Genomic DNA, 22,068 nt, shown 5'->3' with positions numbered 1-22,068 from the left:
AAAATATAACGAAACTATGTGATATATGGACGACACAACCAACACTAGCAAATAATTGAAATTATGTGGGAAAAAAATAGTGGCCCCTTTTGCAATCAATTCAATGGAGGCATTTTTTAGCAGCCTAGTTCCCACATGTATACATGACAAGGGATATGAATTTACATGTAACTTTATGGATATGTGGGTTTTTAGATTGATGCTAATTCAACAATATTGTAGTGTATTTAATACTCATGTCTAAAGACTAGTTTGCATCACATGTTTTGTGGTAATCAATGGTGTGCGTAGAAGTCTCATCTTCCATTTTCTCGTTTTCATTGAATTAGGTCTAACGTCCATTTTATTAATATACTCAAATGAAATTGATAAGAACTAGATTGAAACTAACTATATCTCTTTCTTCAGTTAACTTTACTCATCATCGATCTTAAGGACTTTAGGAGTCTGGAGGTTCTAAATTAATTTTGTTTAGGGGTTCAAATATTAATATACATATATTTATTTAATTTTCTAATATAAATATAGGGTCTACGAAAAAGCTAGTGGGTTCGTCCGAACCTATTAACCCGCTCCGCCTATTAAAAGTCAAATCAGTATATTATTAAATCTGTTGATCTCGTCTATAAGATTAATAATAAACAAATGGAGTAATTTTTAGTGTTATATGTGTCGTGCAAGGTAAATTAGTAGTAATTAATAACCATTATATTACAATTCCAAATTTTCTCAATTTGCTTATTGAAGCTTCTTCTAGTATACTTTTTGCAAATTATTTGTTGAAGACATACCTAGTTTACCAGGTAAAACATAATAATAGTATTAAATGATCTGATTGTGTAAATAATTTTTGCACCGCATACTTTAACATATATAAGTTGACTATTACAAATTGTTTTAAACTATTGAAGAATATTATAAAATTAAGTTGTCCTATACCATTAATCATAAATCTGTATTATATTGTACTTTCAATAATCAAATATAAAAGAAAATTAATGTACCTATTGTTATTATTTTTTCGAAAAACATGGTGCATGCATCAATGTTAAGTACAGCTGTGTAAATCTCTATTTTTTTATAAAATATGAAAACTTCATGAAGAAGACCAATTATAATACGTTGAAAATTAGAATTAAGAATAACGTGGGAAATTTTCCACGAATCTTTATAAATGAAGCGAGCTTAAGCTTTAATTTCATTTAATTCCTTCTATAGTTCTTATTTCTCTCATAGTTTTCGCTTCATCCTCGCAGCACCAATCTCTCGATTAATTATTCCGATAATATAGTACTACGCCGATCCCTCGGGTCACGTTGAAAGCCTCACTACCTCCCTCGATTTTTCTTTCATTTATGCGTTTCAACTTTGAGTTGCAGTGAATTAATTAGATCGAATGGAGAGAGATTTCATGGGGTTGACTGTAAAACAAGAAATCCTTGAAGAACCGGCCACGGATCCAGCTGGTATGTAGATACTCCCTCCATTTTAATTTCGTTTTCCTTACTTTTTATTTTAATTAGTCTGCTAAAAAAGAATTCATCTTTCCTTTTTTTTGGTAAATTTTTAAACTTTGACTTTCCATGTAACATGTTGAAGACTATAAGAATATAGAAGATTCTACATATTTTTAGTTTAAACCACAAAATTCAAAAATATTTTATAGTTCTTAAAGCTCTGTATCAAGTCAAAAACAATGTCATCATTTCTGCTCCTTCAATTTTTTCTAATTTATTTTCGTGAAATCAAATATGAATCTGTTTGACTCCATGCATGTGGATTCTCAAGAAACTAGTTAAACCCAAAAATGGGTATTTGCATGTAGGTCAAAACATATGGTTTAAATCTTGGTTTGTGGATTATTGATATTAGAAATATTGTACTGGAAAATAAAGAATGTGTTTTTATTTTTATGATGTTTGTTGTGCTTGCGAATACTATGGTTTTGGTGTTTTATTAGAACGTTGGATTCCTTTCAACGTGATTTACTTTTGTATTTTGGCTGAGTTGGATATAGTACATTAGTAACATGCACCTATGAGCTACCTTTTTTTTTTTATTAGTCTATATAGTTAGGTAACACAAATTATTATAGGATTTAAGTTATATATCATACATATATATATGTAGTGCATTTTAAAGATTGATATCACTAAGTTAATCTGTTAATACTATAGGCGATTACGAATTATCTCTTTTGACCAGATCTTGCTTTAATTATAATTTATTATCTCCCATCAGATGCACTTAACATGCTAATTTTAAATTCCAGAGACATGTTCACCCCCTCTTCTTCAGCTATACGTTGACAAATATTATAAGAAAATATAGAATTAGCTACAAACTTTATTGTTAATTTTCAACTAATTCGTCATTTAAAAGTTTTGAAATAATTAATTTTCTTATAATTTATCGTTAATCCATAGCTAAATGGGATTTGTATAGAATTTTTGTTATTTAGCTATAAATTTTTATCTGTGCCTAATTCTTTATTTTCAAATATCAAGAGCGCATTGGATTATTATTCATTTGAGTAACATTTATCAATATTGATTAAAAGGGAAAAGGACATAGAGATGATTATATAATAACATTAGTATATTGTTTGATGGGTTGGCTCTTCATCTATCTATTCTGAATGTGTATTGTTGGCTGTTGCCCGATTTAATTACTTAACTCCTGTTTGATGGAATTTTGTTCAACTCTGTGGCGTTCGGGTTATTAATTTTGTGAGATATATGTTACCTTTCATCAGTACAATTATTGAATAATTCTATCAATTAGAGATTGAACAAATGAAAAGAAATCACTTGCATAGTTTGACTTCGTTAAGATTTGAACCTACCACTAGGTTACAGTTACACCCTTATGTATGGTTGTGTTTAATGCAATTAGTACATGGATTCTCATGATAAGAGTTAAAAATTTGAAATTGGTGTCTACAATAATTAGTACCTTTTTAAAAAATAAAATAATAATGTCAGGTCACTTAAGAGTTAAGTATAGCCTATATACATAATCTTCATTTCACAATATGAAATTAATAATCTAAAAAATAAAGTATATATCTTATTCTATTGTGTTACTTATAAGTTAAAATTAATGTAGAGTGGCTAGTTTTGGGTTTTAAAAGGTGTGAATGAATTTTGATTTTTATGAAAAGTTATAACTTTTATGAAGAGTTGTGACTTTTATGAAAAAATGCGACTTTTATGTAAAAGTGTGACTTTTATGAAAAGTTGTGACTTTTTTGAAAAGTTATGACTTTTATAAAAAATTGCAATTTTTCGGAAGGGTTGTGACCTTTCTGATGAAACATAATAAGCATCCGTTCACATTACCCTTTATTGTCTGTAAATAGATGGATTTCCTCCCATTTTTCAACAACAAAACAACCAATTTCTAGACTTCTTCTTCTACTACTAAATCTAGTATTTTAAATGTATTGCCATTGAGTGGTTCGCTGACATCGTAGTTTTAGGTACCAATACACCGGTGAGTAAGATCGTCCTATCTAGCTAGGAAGAATATATTCCATTAACCTCGGATACTTGAGGGAAATAATTTGCTTAAGGACACACTGTGCATTCAATGGACTCGATTTTTTTCTTTGAGAAAAATATTTTGTATATTATTTCTAATCTGTTTCAAATCCTCTATTTTTTTTACTAGTTTTAAGTTTCTGATTTTGTATATACTGTTTAAACGTTGTTGTTTCTTATCAAATTCTTCAAAACTATTATTCTAAGTATCTTAGAAATACAGGATCAACAAGTTCGGCAATGCATTGGTCATTTTCCAACAAGGCTCATCCTCAATACCACCTATCTTTCAAGGGCCAAGAGAATAATAATAATAATAAGCCTAAGATTGGTTTCGAATCTCTTGCATCAGCTGGATTGGTGACCATAACCACAACTACTGATATTGTTGATACAATTCATCGACCATATAGTACTCAAATTGGTGCACATCATGTTCCCACACGCAATGGTGTTGTGGGTACCACTGAATTGAGGTACGTTAATAAACTCGATTTAAGAAAGTATGTTTCATTTTATATGACACAATAATGACATATTTTTTATAGTCGTAATTAAAAAATGTTTGTACTGTAGGAGTGCACCTAGAACTTCACCAGGACCTGCTCAATTGACCATGTTTTACGCTGGTTCTGTCTGTGTTTACGACAATATTTCACCAGAGAAGGTATATCCTATAGACACAAATCATCAATTTTATTTGTTAGTATTTGATTTTAATCAGAAATTAATTATTCTTCGATCGATATTTTAATTTCAGGCTCAAGCTATTATGTTACTTGCTGGAAATGCACCAATTAGTACAACAATTCGAAATTTTCCTTCTCATGATCATAATAATAATAATACGAATGAAACAACAATTACCAGATCAATCAGAGTCCTAAAATCACCTTCTAACACAACAGAAGTATCCAAAATCGAATCTCGTCAACCTCCCAGCCATAATTTATCAGGTACGTACGTACGTACCTACATTTAATTTGGGCGTGGTTTATGAGGCAAAAGATTTTTTCGGGCACAATAATGATAGCCTTTTTGTTTGTTTTCTATAGCTGTTCCTCAGGCTCGCAGGGCATCCTTGGCTAGGTTTTTGGAGAGACGCAAGGAAAGGTTAGAGTTTTAAGTTCTATGTACTGACGTGTCAACAATATTTAAAACTATAGTGATAGCATCAAAAAGTGTTAATACCACTATTTTAATCGTTGTGATATCTGACAAAAACACATTTCAGGGTAGTGAATGCATCACCATATGGAAATGGCAAGCAAAGTTCACAACATATGATGAACTTTACAATAAACTCCTCAGGCTCCAGTACTCCACTTCCTGCTACAAATTAGTGTCTCAAATATTGAAGACCATGCATCACAAAATAATTAATGTTGAAGATTGTAGTAATATTACATTGTAATTTTCTTTTATTTTACCTAGATATGACATTGATTATTAATTATTATAGATGTTTTTGTCCTTGTAATTGTGATAGGTAGGGAGCCAATTTCATCCGAAAATACTATATAGGTGTTTAATTTGTAGTAGTTTTTTTTTGCTAGTGTAATTAAGAGAAGTTCTTTTTTTCTCTTTCAAAGTTATGTTAATTATATTGCTCTTTATCTTTTTCATAGGAACATGCATGTTTGTGTAAGAAACGTACTCAATTCTAAGTACATGTGATAGCAAGTTAAAAGAACTATATATTTTTATCAGGTTATCAATTAATGTTATCAAGAAATTTACTTGTAATTAATCTGGTTATTAATCATCTTCTATAATAATTAAGTTCATTTTCTTTCTATAGTATTTTTTTAGTCAAGATGTAGGATTTTCTTTCTATAGGTTATTATTTGTCGTTCAAGAGAATATTCTTGAATTTTATTTACATGTTTACACTATCTTAGTTATATATCATATTTTTTGTTAAGATGAAAATAATATATTCCCTTTCAAATATTTTTTAACAAATCAAGCACTCATCAGAGGTGAATGCTTTTCTATTTCGTATAAGTTTGAATAAATTTCTCAAACGATCACTCATTGTTTTGTTTTAAAAAAAAGTCATTCAGCGTATGACATATCTTAAAAAATCACGATTGGTGGATTGTGAACTAAGATTGTGGAAATTCTTATTGGCATTTTAAATTCTATTTTTTGATTTGGTTGATGTCACTGTAGTAAGATATTTCCATGTGAACTGCCATCAATAAAATAGTTTGACTTGGACGGCAAAGACTAATATATAAATACAAAAAGTCATGTTAATATAATTTTTTTGTCGATATATTTGTGGAGTTAATTGTGCTTGTTTTTTCCCTTTGATCACTCCGAAAAATGCGTTTCTGTCAATGGTATCTCCCTTTTTTCTCATACCGAGAATATTACTCTGTACTCTGTTCAAAGGCGAATTCAAAATATTAATTATATGACTGTTAAATTTTTACGTAATTAATGGATTCTCAATATAAATACAAAATTCATGCAAAAGTTATTAAATTTTGGAGAATTATTTTAGTTGTTGGATTCTCAATGTAACAACTAGTTTTAATGAATCCTCAATATAAATATCTCCCTTCTATTTTAAAAAATATTTCAAAATATGAACAGTTAATTGACCATATATACAGACGACCTGGTCTATTAGAATCTCTAATAATTTTGATTCGTTTGTTAATGCTACAATCAATGTAGAGCTAGATCGTAATTCATGATGCCACTGAGATTAACAAATAAAACTATACATATTCCATTTTGGACTTATTCTATGAATTTGCTTCTATATATGACTACTACTTTTTGTTCAAACATGTATATACTTCAAAGTAATTTTGGCTTTTGACCAAATCATTATGTTTAAAATCAGACCAACTTATCGAATTAAAATATTTTGAGGTAATTTTACGTTTTGATTGATCAACTAATTGAGATGTTGGTGTGGTTCAATTAGATAACAATCTCCACATAAGATTATAGAGTTTGTTATTTGATTGAGCCGTGCCAATATCACATGTAAGGAAAATAACATACCTCTTTTTATGATAACCTTTATATATTGAGGTTTTGGTTCATTTTTATGGTGCTATTTTGATTCAATATAACATCCTTTTCTTTAGTTTCTTTCACATTTTATATTTATAACTCTTTTTGTTCTTACGTGGTTTGTGAAAGGGCTAATTTAATTGTTTTGGATGTACGTAGGTGTGACCTAATGGATGCTTATTTGACGTATGATGCACGTGTAATATATGCACAAATTTTTTTTTTAGTAAATATACTTGAGATCTATTATTAAGATTTTGTATTAGATCACTATAATTTCATCAAACCGTTTGGTTAAGCATAACATGCATGATTATATTCATTTTTCTACGGCCCTTAATAACACAATTTTGATGGTTTAAAAAAATCAACAATTTAATAGTCAGAAAAAGGAAAGAGGCTTATAAGGCCATGGGAGAAGAAAAAGAAGACGTAAAGGCAGGAAGCGAGAACAACAGCAGAAAAGGTGAATGCCAGATAAGAAGGGAAAAAGAAAGAGGTGAAAAGAAGAGTGTTGGTGTTGTGGGCAAGGAAAAGAATTTCAAAGGAAGAGGAGAGAAATGATATTCAGAACTGAATGAAGTTGTTGTTGTAGCAGATGGCCTGAATCCTAGGAAAGAACAGAAAGTGAAAGAATGATTGATTAAGGATAAGGGAAATAAGAAACCTGTGCATTGAGAATGAAAAGAAAACAGGAGGCAGAGAAGAAGAGCTGCTTAGATCTATAAAATAATGGGGTTAAGTAGGGTGAAAGTTTCTGTTCACTATTATTCTTCTCTATGAATTTCTAGTCACAGAAAAAAAGTAACAGAGAGTGATCCATTACCCTATGAACAATTGTCAATGGAAACAAGAAACAAGAAAATGAATAAATATGTGTCAAAACCAAAACAGCTAATAAGTCATAGCATATAACATAAATCATAACATGACCTATGTAGAATAACAGGACCCAGACATACAAACATATACATATACCGGTAATAAAAGCAGTAAAGCTTCTAACTTGGTTCTGAACCACTTGAGAAGCAGTTCTATAACGCTCACGTATTAACTTTCCCGGTTCTCCTGTTAGAGGAAAGATGAAAAGAAAAATAAGTAAATAACTCATGTAAAAGATATATATATATATATATATATATATAAAAGAAGTCTCTATAAAAAAAATTGTAATATTAGAATATTAGGGCAGATTGATCCTAGACTCGAGGCTATCGGCTAATCTGTTCGAAGACCAAGTCATGTAGGGGGACTGTGATGTCAGAATTTTCTTAGGTTGAGGTAAGAAGAACCAACGTCTCTTCAATTTCAATTCAGCCACGTATCATAATATAATTTGTCCGTTTATCAAGCACAAATTTCACCTCATACAAGAAGATCTTATTCAAAGAGGTTTAATTCAGTTTTTCCCCCTTCTAGATGTTTTTAAATTCAATATTATCATTCGTTTTTTTAGAATAATAATAATAACTATAAATAGAAAAGACTCACGATAGGTAAGTGTTATAAATATGGCTAAAATCATTTGCCTAATGGACTAGAATTAAGCACTCATTAAATCATATATAATTAAGAACCACAATTCCTATTAACAACATATTTTCGAAGTTGTTGCCTTGCCTTAAAATTCATCATTTTTTCTCCTCTTTTGCATGTAAAACTCCACATCCCCCAAGAAATACACAAAATAGGCATTACCTTAACAATTTCCTCTCTTTCTTCCTCTCCTAATTAGGCAGCGCTAAGCTCCTTTATTAAGAAGATCATTCAAATGTAAGTATTAATTATCAACTTTAATTTACATATGAAAATGGATTTTTTTTCCATCTTCTTCAAATAATTGAAATTAAATTTCTTTTTTTTCTCTACTTTTTGTCAAGAATTTTTCTTAGAATTGTAATTGGATGCAAGTCAATTTCAGTAACAAATTGGATTGGATTCTTTCTTATTAAAGAGGTTCCTAATTCCTTTTACATGATTTGTCATTCGTGATAAACAATTTCAAAGAATTTTAAAATGTCACACATGGAATTCTTTTCTAATTTTTTAAATTTATGCAATATATTTTTTAAATCCCCTTCCTCTTATTTGTGTTAAGAAATTCATTAAATATATATAAATTGTTAAATACAAAATCCAAGAATATAAAAGAATTAAAATTTCGAATCATAAATTGTAAATTCTAACCAGCTAATATATATGAAATTCTTCTATTCATACTCCTAAAATATCTAAATTGTGACTATTTTTTCTAATATATATACTTGTTTTTCCATCTTTTCAGATTGACTAGAGGAAGAATTTCACTTGGTGGGGAAGGTGTTAAGGAAAAAAAAGTAAAAAAAAAGATTATTTTTTTTTCTTATTAATTAAGTAACTGCTATATTACTGTAATCAATAAGTTTTTTTTTTTGAAAAAAAAATAATATAAAGAGGGGAGACTATATTTTGTTTAAGCAGCAGAGGAAGGAAGAATAGAGCAAAATCCTTAATGGACAATCTTTTAGGTCTTTTAAGGATCAAAATTAAGAGAGGCATAAACCTCGCTGTACGTGATGTCCGCAGCAGTGATCCCTATGTTGTTGTCAAAATGGGTAAACAGGTAGGCAGATCTTTAGACGAAAAATTACATTATTTATATTGCATGATTAATTTTTTTTTATGTATATATATAGTCATACTTTAAAGCCCTTATTAAAATTCTCTCATTCCCAATTAGTTTGGGATTGATTGTCTTATGTTTGCTTGCATTTGATTGTTTCCAAGATTGAATTTTGTTTCCCCTTTTGTCCAATTTTTTGTAATTCTATCTCAATATGTGTATTTTTTGTATTTCTTGGGATATTGGGTTGGTTTAGTTTCTTCTGGTTATGATTATCTATGAAATTGCTTTTTTTTTTGTTAATCTTATGAAATCATTGTTTATATGGCGATGGAGATGTATTATATATGATGGTTTGATCACCCCATAGCTACTCTGTTGACTGTTATATGTTGTTTTATGAGTGACAAATGGATTGGTTGATACCATGTTGTTCACAGTGAGACTTTTTTTTTTTAATTCAAAGTTTATGAACCCAAAAGTGTAATATTTGGGTCTATCAACTTGTACGACAAAAAAGAGAAGCCTCAAACAACTAGTGTCAGGTGCGGGAGGCATAAAATAAAGTTCTTCTTGTTTATTTATTAACTTGGAATTAGTGAGGATCTTGTTCTCCGGCATTGATTATTCATGTGGTTCAGCATTGTTTTCTTGTTGAAGTCCGGGGAAGATGATCCTGTAAGTCATGACTTGTGAAAAAGGGGTTGAGAAAGGATTGTTGAATTCTGTAGTGTTTACATATTTCGATCCACCTTTAGGGTGTGTTAGGTATGAAGGAAAATGTTTTCTTGAAAAAAGTTATCTAGAAAACTTTCCTACTTATTTTCTTGTGTTCGGTAGGTAAGCAAAAACTATTATCCTCAAAGCATTTATATATAATTTAAACAAATACTATGGGAGATAGCGGTGTGGGATGGTGGGGGTGAAGATGAGGTGTGTTGGAGGGTGGGGAGGACACAATCAATGTGGATTGTCACTAGTAGAGCTTGTTTTTCTTCATTTCTAAGGAGCTTGTTTTTCTAGAGAGCATATTTGACCAACCGAACATGGAAAAATTGAAAAATCGAACACACCCTTAGTCTTTGACTTCTAAGAGGTGTGGCAGTGGAGACTAGTAATCATACAAAACTAAGGGCAACAACTTTCAGTGTGCAGTCCCTATTCCCAATCCTTTTGGTTTTGGATATTTTAGAAGTTTGGTGCCATACAGTGCTTGAGTTTCGGAGAGTAGATAAATGGACTGGATGTTGTAGCCAATTTTCGGCAGGCTATAAGCAAAACAGGAAAACGGGATATTTTCTTCGTGGATCTATGAAAATATTCTTCTTTGTAAACTAGTAATGTTAGGTGATTTTGACTGCTTCTAGCTTTCATGTGTCTACCGGGATAAGTCCTTTAGTATAACAAGTATAGTACTCCTGAGATAGTATAACAATTTGCATAATATTCTTTCGCTCTTGGAGTGAGGAAAATATGTTTGAAGGTATATAGCTGTAGTTTTAACCTTTGCTATTTTAATATATTGGGATTCAGAATGTCGTTAAAAGGTCCAACTTTCTTCACTGATGAATAGAAGTCTTCTCTTTTTCAAGGAAATTTTAAATTAATTGCTAAAACTGTTGGTGAACTTTTAGAACTCACAAAACTGCTGCAAACATGCAACATAAGTCACAAGTCCCTGCAGCTTGACAGCCTAACCTGTTTTGTTTAGATTCCTCTGATCTTCCTAAAAGAGCAGCTGTGGCAAGTATCGGAAGGAGTTATGTCCTTAATTCTAAGTTCACTAGTACGTAATGCATGCTTAATTCAGTCGAAATACTAAGCTTTATAAAACGAAGGATTATAATTTATATAGAAGCTATTGTTGTAGTGAGACAGAATCAGATCACACACACATACATGTAGCAATTATTTTTACTCAAGGCTCTTGATAATGTATCTTTCTTGTGAGTAATTTCACAAAATCTCGGACTGCTTGGGATATGATAAGTAACTCGGATTTTGGCATTAAATTGCAATTGTTTTTTCCTATTCTGTGTAGTCTTTATTGATTACTCTTGTCAACTTATGCAGAAACTGAAAACGCGAGTTATAAAGAAGGATGTTAATCCTGAATGGAATGAAGATCTTACCCTTTCTGTTTCAGACGCAAATCTTCCTGTTAAGCTGGTAAAGTTCATTACTTGCTGGTGATTGTATAAGATTAAACCTATCTGTTCCTTTTTCAATATGTATTGTCCTGATTTTGCATTTATGTTTGCTTTCAGACTGTATACGATCACGATATGTTCAGCATGGATGACAAAATGGGAGATGCAGAATTTGATATCAAACCATTTTTAGATGCTCTGAAAATGAACTTAGATTCCCTCCCATGTGGCACAGTGATCACAAGAGCAACGCCGTGCAGGGCAAACTGTCTGTCTGAAGAGAGCAAAGTGACATGGCAAGACAACCAAGTTGTGCAAGATATGTGCCTGAGATTGAGAAACGTGGAATGTGGAGAGGTCGAACTTCAACTTCAGTGGATCGACATTCCTGGCAGCAAGCGTTTATAGAATGCATACATCCAGTTGCTGTCTTCTGTTCTTTATTGTAAGCTGATTCGCCCCACATCCCTTCTAACTCTTCATGGATCAATCTGATATAATCGAGTTTGACATATATAGGCCAAAATTGATAAATATGCCTTTGTACTCCACACTACAGAAGGTCTGCACTCTGCAGCTTAGTAAAATGTGATTTGAAACATTCTATATTTTGTCTAGTAATTTGCTGGAATTGTTTTAGTTATATATATGGAGCTACAGATTATATAGTTTAGTTATACTGCTTATACATATTTAGCATGCTATGTCATTCTTGAACAAAATATCATCATATATATAGTTATTTACAAAACAGACAAGTTAAATACCTAAAAGATATGGAATCTAAGGAATAATCACAATTTCAAAAGTGAATCTATTGTGAAAGGATTAGAGGCATTTACATTCTATAACACTAATAATCTGTGTGAAAGGTCCTAGTAGCTCAAACTCTTTGAAAATATTGAGATTCTCTAAAAGTAATGCGGTTTCAGAGTATTTGATATGGATGCACAACATTTTTGAAGAACCGAAGACATAGCCAAATTCTGTTAATTGGACTAAATCAAATATAATTAAACTTTTCTATAACAATATTTTACCAGGCCATATTCCCTTCGGAACTAACTTTTGATATATGTTATATTTATGTTCTCTAAAATAATATTTCGTTATAGCAAGAGAAAAAAATCAAACCTAAGCATCAATTATTGAACCCATGCATGTAGATGTAGGCCACAATTTTTATAACCAAACACCGCCAAAAAGCTGCTTTAATATGACTTTTATATACAACACTATGTAAATAAACAGAAAAAAGAATCACTTTGTTGCAACTATGCTTCTTTTTTTTTAAATGTGGGACAATGGACAAACTTTTATGGTGGATGAGTGACATGTTAAGTGAATATAGAGTAGGGGTGGATACAGAGATCGATTACGATTTACATGAATTCAGTAACTTTTATTCAGAAACAATATATATGTATAGTAAGAAATCTATTCAATATATGTGACTATTTGTTTGTCAAACCATTTATTATTACTGTACTAACTAGAAATTTTCGTAAAATCTCATAAAACTTCAAATTTTGGATCCTTTTAGGGGAAGTCAGGGCAGAGATTATGCATATAATAAAGAGATTCCCAAATCGTTTATAATATAATAATTTGTGTCCAAAGGGTTGGTTTCTTGGATCCATCCAATCGTCTCTTATAAGTTAGGGCTAACCCATTGGTGGCCCCCTAAATTTGGCACGATTTTTCACTTAGACACCCTAACTAGGCTTTGTTCATTTTAGACACCTCATGTCACACCCAACTGTGTCAATTTGACACTTTCTGCTGAGATGGCATAGCAAGTGTGATACACTCCCTAGACGCGCGTGAGAGCCTCATTTTACCAAATTTTAATTTTTTTTATCTTCTTCTTCTTCCCCATTTTTTGGCTACCATTTTCCAAGCTTAAACTCTTTCCATGGTGAAATAAATTTGACGATGTCACAAACAAAAAGTGAATTCTAGCGCCCATAAATTTTAATCTTAAATACTTTCACTTATTTTGTTGTCCTTCTTCCTCAAAATAATTTGAGAAAATCAACATAAATTTCAAGAAGAAAAAAACACTCAGAAATGGCAAGAAATCATATTTTCAATTATCAAATCCTACATTCACAACAAACAATTTTAGCGTTCCAATCCATTTGTATGCCTTCTCACATCATAATCACAGAATGGGTCGGGGTGGTGGTGGGTGGAGAAGAAAATCTGAGTGAGAGAGAGGGGTTGGGGTTTGAGGTGGGGGTGGGTAGTAGAGAAGACAATTTGGGGGTGGTGTGGGTATAATTTTCTTTTTATTAAAAGTGTTTTTTATTTAAAATTAATTAGTTAAAGAAATGTCACATGTCAATGAGTCATTGGTAGTTTTTTTCAAGATTCATCATTTAATAAAAAATTTATATATATATGCCACGTGTCTTAATTTAATTCGTCGCTTTGACACGTCATCAGCGAGTGTGTTACACACACCTTACAAATTTGGCAGATTGTCGAAAAAAGTGTCAAAATGACACAGTTGGGCATGACATGAGGTGTCTAAAAATGAACAAAGCCTAGTTAAAGTGTCTAAGTGAAAAATCGTGCCAAATTTAGGGGGCCACCGATGGGTTAGCCCTGTAAGTTATATATCTCTGCACGGCCTTACACATCTTGGAAGGGCTAGCAGATATAATAATATAATACTCCATATAAAAGCAGAATATTCCCAAACGATAATGGAGAAATTTATAAGTAGTGAGTGTGATAAATAAAAATGAGGAAGAAAAATATACTACTCACTCTGTCCCAATTTATGTGACACTTTTTATTTTTTGAGAGTCAAACAAGTTTGATTGGAAATTTGCGCATGAAATTTGCAATATTTTTAAAATGAAATTTATATATTTGTAAACTACGTAAAAAGTATTATAAGTCACAATAATTGATAATTCAAAATGTCTAAAAGATCTATAAAAAATTTACGATCAAAGTTAGACTTGTTTGAATCTCGAAAACCAAAAAGTGCCACATAAAATGGAACGGAGGAAGTACTAGTTTTCTTGGATCTTGTTTTGTTGTTTGTGAAATTTATCTTTTTAATATTCTTCAAAAACATGAATCAACAAGGGTGTGAGGGAACAACTATTTTTTTATTTTTTATTTTATCATTGCATTTTAGTGTTTGGATCTAAACATGAACAACCAAATGTTTCCAAAAATATAGTATACGATACTCCCTCCGTTCACTTTTAATTGTTATAGTTTCCTTTTCAAAAGTTAAATGATAAGAACTTTTTGACTAACATTTTACGATATATTTTTTCATCATATTAATATGCAAATAATGTAATTTATAGTACTTTTCGTATAATTTTTGAATATCTAATTTTTTTGTTTAAATATCGAGTTAATATAATCTAATTTAACATTAAAAATTAGTTAAATTAATTTTCAAAATGTACAACCTGACAATTAAAAGTGGACGGAGAGAGTACGTTAGCTTCAAATATTTGAACATATAGTGGATTGCACTCTGGAATACTTGGTTGATTTACACACATGTTTGATTTTTAAAGCTACTATTTAGATTTCATTTCTTAAAATTATGTGAATCCAAGTTATCTTTCAATTCACAGAATGATTGGCACTCTTATTTTTCTCACTTTCAGTAATTTTATTACATATACTAACATATTTCGGAGCCAAAAAGGCAAAAAAACTTACTAAAATTTTCAAAAAGATAGATCAAAAAAATTTAGGGCAAAATTGCTCCTGACGAAGCGATTTCCCTCTTACATATTGATGGCGTTACTCCATTAAAAAAAGGGCATCGAAGCACTAAGACATTTGTGAAGACAACAAACAAATTGAAAAATCTCAATTGTATTATTTTTTTTAAAAAAAAAAACAGAAATGATGATAAAAATGTATGACTCTTTTGTCATTGGAATATGTACCCAAGAAAGAAAGCCACAAAATATAATATTCTCTTGATCCAATGTTAAGCTTTTAAACTAAAATATTCAGCCACTAGCCTACCAATAGTGTAGGAAAGAAAGACTAAAAAATTCAAAATGAACATCACTCACATTTCTCCTAATAAAATAAACAAAAAATATAATCTTGCTCATGAAAGCTGAATTTTACTCATAAGAGCACATGGGGAAATGGTAATTTTTTTAAAAAAATATTCGAGATTTAATATATATTTATGATTTTTTGTAATTTTAATTTATGTGATGTTTGAATGAAGATGAAGTTTAATAATGAAAAGGCAAACTTTAAAATTTTATAATCTCAAAAAAGTTATAAATATTTGTGTGATAATAAAGCATCTTATTTAAAATAAAATTAAGAAATACCAAGTTAGAAAATTACTTTTTATTTTCATACATAAAATTACCTTTTATATACCTAATACTATAATTTTAGACAATAGATTATTCAACTAAATGCCACTGACTCAAGTAGACATGGTACGTCTAAAGTGCAACAAAGTAACTTAATATTTTTACACTATGGGATCTTTAGGGTGAGAAAACACAGTTATTTCAAAATTGTTATTCCATCGCATATTTCATAATCAATCATTTGTCATTTTATCTTTATCAAATATGAGACCTAGTCATAAAATTAATTTTGAGATTATTTATTCCTATTACTAATTTATAAACCATTTTTTGCTTTCCGGTTGACAACAAAAAAATAATCAGGAGTGTTGTGTTTCCAATGGTTTTGTCGTGGTCTATAAAGTGGCAAAGCCACTGCAAAACAAATTGCTCAACAAATTTTTGTTTAGCTGATGCAGCAGAGAGGTAGAATTAGTAATTGTAAATCAAGGTCCTTTTCTAGATCTCGTCTTGCTGTTGAAGGTTTTTAACCTCTTCAGCTGCTTCCATTTCAACCTTCTATCATGGCTGCCATTGCTCCAGGTAATCAATGTTCTCTAATAATAATACATGATATCAGAACAACTAAATCTCTCTATCACCTGAGTATCCATATCTGGTTCATCTGAACTAATACTTTTTATGCGGAACATAAAACTCAAATTTAACACTATAACAAGTTCAATGCTAAGAACCTTGGAAATTAAATTAATGCTGCTGTCTATGACACTCATCAACAAAAATAATGCTCTGTTTTTGCTACTGAAATGGTCATATAGTACATAAAGGAAGTGTTGTGAATTGTAGCAAAGTTAATGTGTCATCTATCTAATTGTTATGTTTTTTAGATGAGAGAGTGCACTATACAATTTATAACTTTTAGGTTTTTCTGTTTTTGTTTATTTGAATTGGACATTTTAATGTGTTGTGTGTAGGGGTAGGACAAGAGCGTGAGATTCAAAAGAGTTATTGGATGGAGCAAACTACTGAACTCAATTTGGAGGCAATGATGCTTGATTCTGCAGCATCTGATCTTGACAAAGAGGATAGGCCTGAGGTATATATATATATATGCTTCTTTCTGTATAAATTGTTTCCATGTTCCTTGTTAATGTTATAGTTTCAGACTTAATTAAATTGAGTGTGAAATCTTATTAATATACACCGGATTGGTGTCTCCCGTTTACCACGTGTGGGGGTGTTGCGCTTGTGACCCCTTAGTATAGCAATTCTTTGTCCTCTCGAAAAAAGGGTAGTACAGTGCAATGGTGGAGTTAGGATTTTAATAAAGGGTTCAAAATTTGAAGAAGTAAACCACGAACTAATCGAAGGGGGTTCGATATCTACTGTATATACATAAAAAATAATGTTAATCATGTATAAATAATAATATTTTCCGCCGAAGAGGGTTCAGAAGAATCCCCTAACTCTATGCTAGCTCCGCCCCTGGTCCAGTGCACTAAGCTTCTGCTATGCACGAAATCCAGAAAAGGCTGAACCACAAGGGTCTATTGTACACAGTCTTATTCTGCATTTCTGCATGAGGCAAGTGTTTGTCCTCTATACTAGGCACAAATCCTGGATTACTTTCTCATGCATGTTACTAGGGGACTTATTTTTCATTAGATAAAGGGTTGTAGAATACCGATGGTTAACTAAAGAAGAAGAAATAACACAAGGATTTAAGGAAGTTCTGTCAAGCCTATCCTCGAGGCAGAAGTAGAAATAGTTTTCCACTATGAAAAAGAAGAAACAGTACATCATCCTCAAGTACAATCCACTTTAAATATCCCAAGTGTTTCCTAAAACTACAGAGTTGGGATGAAAACATACTAGGATTTGGATTCAGGTCGTGTGACCGTGCTCAAGTTGAGCTTCAATAATAAGAAGAGTGATTTTGATCCAAACCAACTTACATTAACAAAGTTTTGTGGTTATGCGTGGTGGTTTGTTATAAGTTTTTATTGATGTATTTCACTTACTACGACATCTCTTTTGGAGGTTTAGAATCTTTGACTTAATTTTGTCCAGAAGGTTGTATCATCACATTTTATTATGGTTCATTTTGTGAATTCACAAGATTTGCCGTAAGAAAATGTATTGGCTAATACACTCAAATATTGAGATTTGTCATGTACGTAGGTGCTTTCACTGCTCCCCTCATATGAAGGGAAATCCGTGTTGGAATTGGGTGCTGGTATTGGTCGTTTCACAGGGGACATAGCCGAGAAGGCTGGGGAGCTTGTAACAGTGGACTTTATTGAAGAAGTGATTAAGAAGGTTTGTGGCTTTTTTCCCTTTGGGACGTTTGATTATATGAACCGCTGAATGAGTTGGTTCTATGATTCACTTGTTGTTGCTTCATTTTACATAAATATGGTGAAAAATCTAGTGAATAGGTTTTTATATACTTGCTTATCTATTTATTTGCTTCTTTGCAGAATGAAAGCATCAACGGGCACCACAAGAATGTCAAGTTTGTGTGTGCTGATGTGACTTCACCAGATTTGACGTTTTTACCTGAATCTGTGGACTTGATATTTTCTAACTGGCTACTGATGTATCTTTCCGACGAAGAGGTAATGTTTTCCTGCTTCCTACATGAAAAGTTCAATAAGGTTCCTCACAGTACAAAATTTATGACCAGTAAGTTATTTCTAAGCTCAAATCCAGGAGGCATGACACGATGCCTAGGCGGACTTCTGCTAATTAAATGCCTATCTTAATAAGAGGATTGTGTAAAAGTCATGGTTGAGCTAAACTATGTCAATAACACAGGATATTTGAATTGACATGATTCATCAATATCATTTTAGTATTATGTCCGATATAACTTCTGTCGTAGTGTCTGCATCTAACAGTGACATGCATATATCATCATCAAAATGCAGCCTCTTTGCCAGATCATGCTTGCAGTAGGAAAGCTGAAAAGTAAATAATGTTGTATAGGTTATACCAAAGTTTTTGGAACTGGAAAGTATCATCCCTTTAGAAAACTGGAGAATTTGAGTAAAATTTTTCCGAACAAGCCTACATTCTATAGTCATTAGACTACTTTCCAAATGTAGATAGGAACATCTATTATGGATGATGATTATGGAAAAATAAATTTCTTAGGATCTCCCTTGCTCTTCATACATGTGTCTTGAATTTCGTATTTGACCGATTACTATTTAACATTTCAAACTACTTTTTTCCATTTTTTGCAGGTTCAGGACCTTGCGGAGAGAATGATCAAATGGTTGAAAGTTGGTGGCTATATATTTTTTAGAGAGACATGCTTCCATCAATCAGGAGACCACAAGGGAAAGAACAACCCAACCCACTATCGAGAGCCTCAATTTTATACAAAGGTCATTCTAAGAGTGTTTTTGTCATTCTCACAAAAAATTAGCGCATGAGTGACTAGAGCTTTACATTAGTTCTATGTGTATTGTGATATTTTCTCTTTTCTGAAAGTGAAGGATGAACATTCAATTACCAGTATGTCTAGTAATGTTTTCATTCAAGTCCTTGCTTTACGACGGCTTAAAAGATCACTCTAAAGTAGTCACAAGTTTTTTTTGCTCAGTTTAAACTACTTGATTCTGTTGTTTGATTATCTTCTTCTTCTGATCGTAACTTAATGCAGGTTTTCCAAGAATGTAATTTAAAGGATGATGCTGGAAAATCATATGAACTTTCTCTTATCGGTTATAAGTGCATTGAAACTTATGTAAGAAACAAAAAGAATCAAAATGAGGTATGACTTTGCCATCATCATTACTCTTCTGTTAGTTACTATTCACCTGACGTTAAAATCAATGTGTTCTTGCTGCTTGCAACTTGCAGATTTGCTGGATATGGCAGAAGGTTCGTTCTGAGGATGACAGGGGATTTCAGCATTTCTTGGACACTGTTCAGTACAAGTCTAATGGCATACTGAGATATGAACGTGTGTTCGGGGCAGGCTTTGTCAGCACAGGAGGAATTGGTATGCCTCTTGGATTATCACTTCATGCAATAAACTATAGGATCTTTAGTTTGTTTCTCTGGATTATCACTGTGGTTAGGGCTTGTGCACATGGTTCTTCGAACATTTCTGTTTGCAAGTTTTATTCTTTCTTTCCAAAAACAATAAGTAATTTAGTACAGAATTAAACTGATATTCGGTTATTCTGTATTTGTTCTTGAACAGACACCACCAAAGAATTCGTTGCCATGATGGATCTTCAGCCTGGCGAAAAAGTCCTTGATGTTGGCTGTGGCATCGGTGGAGGTGACTTTTACATGGCTGAGAAGTATGATGTTCATGTTGTCGGCATTGATCTTTCAGTTAACATGATCACATTAGCTTTTGAACGTGCTATTGGTCGCAAATGCGCGGTTGAATTTGAGGTTGCTGATTGCACAGTGAAAACATATCCTGAAGAATCATTCGATGTGATATACAGCCGTGACACTATCCTGCACATCCAGGTAATTAGCAGTCTCTCATTTCATTTTCTTGGTTATTCTGCAGTCACAACTCTTCCTTGTCCTAACGGTTGAATAATTATCGAGTGTTTGCAGGATAAGCCTGCATTATTCAGATCTTTCTATAAGTGGCTGAAGCCTGGAGGCAGAGTCCTCATAAGTGATTACTGCAAAAAGTCAGGACCAGCTTCCGAAGACTTTGCAGTGTATATCAAACAAAGAGGTTACGATTTACATGATGTTGAAGCATATGGACAGGTAAACATTTATCCCATACAATGAATGTGTCACAATCCTCTTTCTTTGCTAGTGTTTTTTTCTCATGACAATGCTACTTCATAATTTCACATCATAGATGCTCAGAGATGCTGGTTTCAACGAAGTTATTGCTGAGGATCGAACTGAGCAGGTATGTTTTTCTTTCTTTGTTTTGGATTTAAGTTATACACACCGACAGTATAAAGCTTTGTTACACTATCATCATGTAGTCGGCTTAGTTATCTTTTTTACATCACATTTGAACTTAAAACTCTGTATTCTTTCACGTGCTTCGCTTGGAAGACAGTGATGATATGAACCTAAAATGTCTATTACTTGCCTTGCAGTTCATGAAAGTTCTCCAGAAAGAATTGGATATTGTGGAGAATGAAAGAGAGTCATTTATCCAAGAATTTTCTGAAGTGAGTGCATTATTGTCATATAAGTATAATTGAAATGTCTAATTATAAATTTCATCTCATTTTGTTTCTGATATTTGTGTATACAGCAAGACTACTATGATATAGTTGGAGGTTGGAAGGCCAAGCTAGTTAGAAGTTCATCTGGTGAGCAGAGATGGGGTTTGTTCTTTGCCAGGAAAAATTGATTTGTGTCATTGTGTGTTGTTTCATTGAAGATAATAAAAATGATTTAAGTTAGATGTTGTAATGATTCGACCTCTACCCTCCGGAGACTCCACTTGTAGGATTACACTGGGTATGTTGTTGTTGTAATGATTCGCCCTACTCTGTCAGTTTAATGTAATCTGTGAGTTAGTTAAGATCATGTCATCAATAAAAGTTTGCCATAAAGATTTAACTACCTTAGCAATTTAAATTTCATATATTTGATTGTGTATATTTTTCTTATATTATTAGAGTGTTTTAATTTGTTATAACAAGTACTAGCCTATCTAATTTTCTAGGTTATTTGACAATGTAAAATTCTTTTTACAAATGCTAAAAGCTCAAATCCAAGAACTTTTAATTTTTTGATAAACAATGTATCACTTTCCTCTTGATTAACATCATCGATACAAGCGTTATTTGGAGTGAAATATAAACATACTAAAAATTAACATATATATCAGCAAAGTGGAAGTATTAGAGGTTAATAATATACTATGAGCCTTTTCCAGTACAATTCTTTTTGTTTTCTGCCCAATATCCGGAACTTACACTAGAATGTGATTAAATCCAGTTCGTGCTGAGAAGTCCCACTTTGAAGGGTAAAGTGCTTTCTTATAAAAATAACTCCGTAGACCGAACAGGACGTGGTCCTATTTCTGTTCTTTTGCAGGTATCAATATAACAGGTCTGTCTCTAAGAGAAACCATCATGAAATGGTGGGAAACAAATAACAAAGCAGATATGAGACCATATTATAGAGCCTTACCTAGTTTTATAATATGGGAACTATGGAGACGGAGAAACAGGAAAAAGCATGAAGGGAAGAATCTCTCATTTCAAAGAGGTATTCACAATATTACCAGATACATGTATATGCTAATTAAGGTTCGCCGACCGCTTATGAAATGTTCAGGAAGATGGCCAGAGATATTAAAAGAGTTAGAGGAGTACTGCTCAGAAATTACAACTGAATTAATTAAATGGGAATTCCCCCCTACAGGATGGATTAAATATAATACGGATGGGGCATCG

At 31.9% G+C, this 22,068-nt stretch overlaps 3 protein-coding genes and 1 non-coding gene across 5 annotated transcripts; all 4 read left to right on the top strand.

The window, feature by feature from the left end:
• The first annotated feature begins 1,199 nt into the window (after positions 1-1,199).
• On the top strand, positions 1,200-5,181 carry LOC102591323 (protein TIFY 6B-like). The gene is made up of 6 exons (XM_006365360.2): positions 1,200-1,466; positions 3,766-4,018; positions 4,119-4,209; positions 4,303-4,498; positions 4,598-4,655; positions 4,777-5,181. Exons 1-6 carry the CDS (start codon positions 1,397-1,399, stop codon positions 4,883-4,885), a joined length of 777 nt encoding a protein of 258 aa, XP_006365422.1. The 5' UTR covers positions 1,200-1,396; the 3' UTR covers positions 4,886-5,181.
• Positions 5,182-6,466: 1,285 nt separating this feature from the next.
• MIR171E (microRNA MIR171e) lies at positions 6,467-6,544 on the top strand. Its single transcript, NR_127286.1, has one exon. It is a non-coding gene; the product is annotated as a microRNA MIR171e (primary transcript).
• A 1,572-nt stretch (positions 6,545-8,116) lies between these two features.
• On the top strand, positions 8,117-12,007 carry LOC102587901 (protein C2-DOMAIN ABA-RELATED 4-like). Of its 2 annotated transcripts, none has more exons than XM_015304428.1 (4): positions 8,117-8,351; positions 8,863-9,180; positions 11,254-11,349; positions 11,448-12,007. In XM_015304428.1, the coding sequence occupies exons 2-4, from the start codon at positions 9,070-9,072 to the stop codon at positions 11,736-11,738; spliced, it is 498 nt and encodes a 165-aa protein (XP_015159914.1). In that variant the 5' UTR covers positions 8,117-8,351; positions 8,863-9,069; the 3' UTR covers positions 11,739-12,007. The 2 variants fall into 2 exon arrangements, with proteins under 2 accessions (XP_015159914.1, XP_006365412.1); XM_006365350.1 differs by lacking the exon at positions 8,117-8,351 and having other exon boundaries at positions 8,869-8,914; positions 9,012-9,180.
• A 3,991-nt stretch (positions 12,008-15,998) lies between these two features.
• Positions 15,999-21,229, top strand: LOC102587578 (phosphoethanolamine N-methyltransferase-like). Its single transcript, XM_006365349.2, has 12 exons — positions 15,999-16,237; positions 16,630-16,751; positions 17,837-17,974; positions 18,136-18,273; positions 18,904-19,047; positions 19,326-19,436; positions 19,526-19,667; positions 19,872-20,152; positions 20,246-20,407; positions 20,505-20,558; positions 20,755-20,829; positions 20,916-21,229. The coding sequence occupies exons 1-12, from the start codon at positions 16,219-16,221 to the stop codon at positions 21,012-21,014; spliced, it is 1,485 nt and encodes a 494-aa protein (XP_006365411.1). The 5' UTR covers positions 15,999-16,218; the 3' UTR covers positions 21,015-21,229.
• The last annotated feature ends 839 nt before the right edge of the window (positions 21,230-22,068 follow it).

The sequence above is a fragment of the Solanum tuberosum genome, unplaced genomic scaffold (assembly GCF_000226075.1).
Source record: "Solanum tuberosum cultivar DM 1-3 516 R44 unplaced genomic scaffold, SolTub_3.0 scf00550, whole genome shotgun sequence".
NCBI classification, from domain to species: domain Eukaryota; kingdom Viridiplantae; phylum Streptophyta; class Magnoliopsida; order Solanales; family Solanaceae; genus Solanum; species Solanum tuberosum.
The sequence above is the reverse complement of the archived record's forward strand: the minus strand, read 5'-3'. Positions and strand labels throughout refer to the sequence as shown.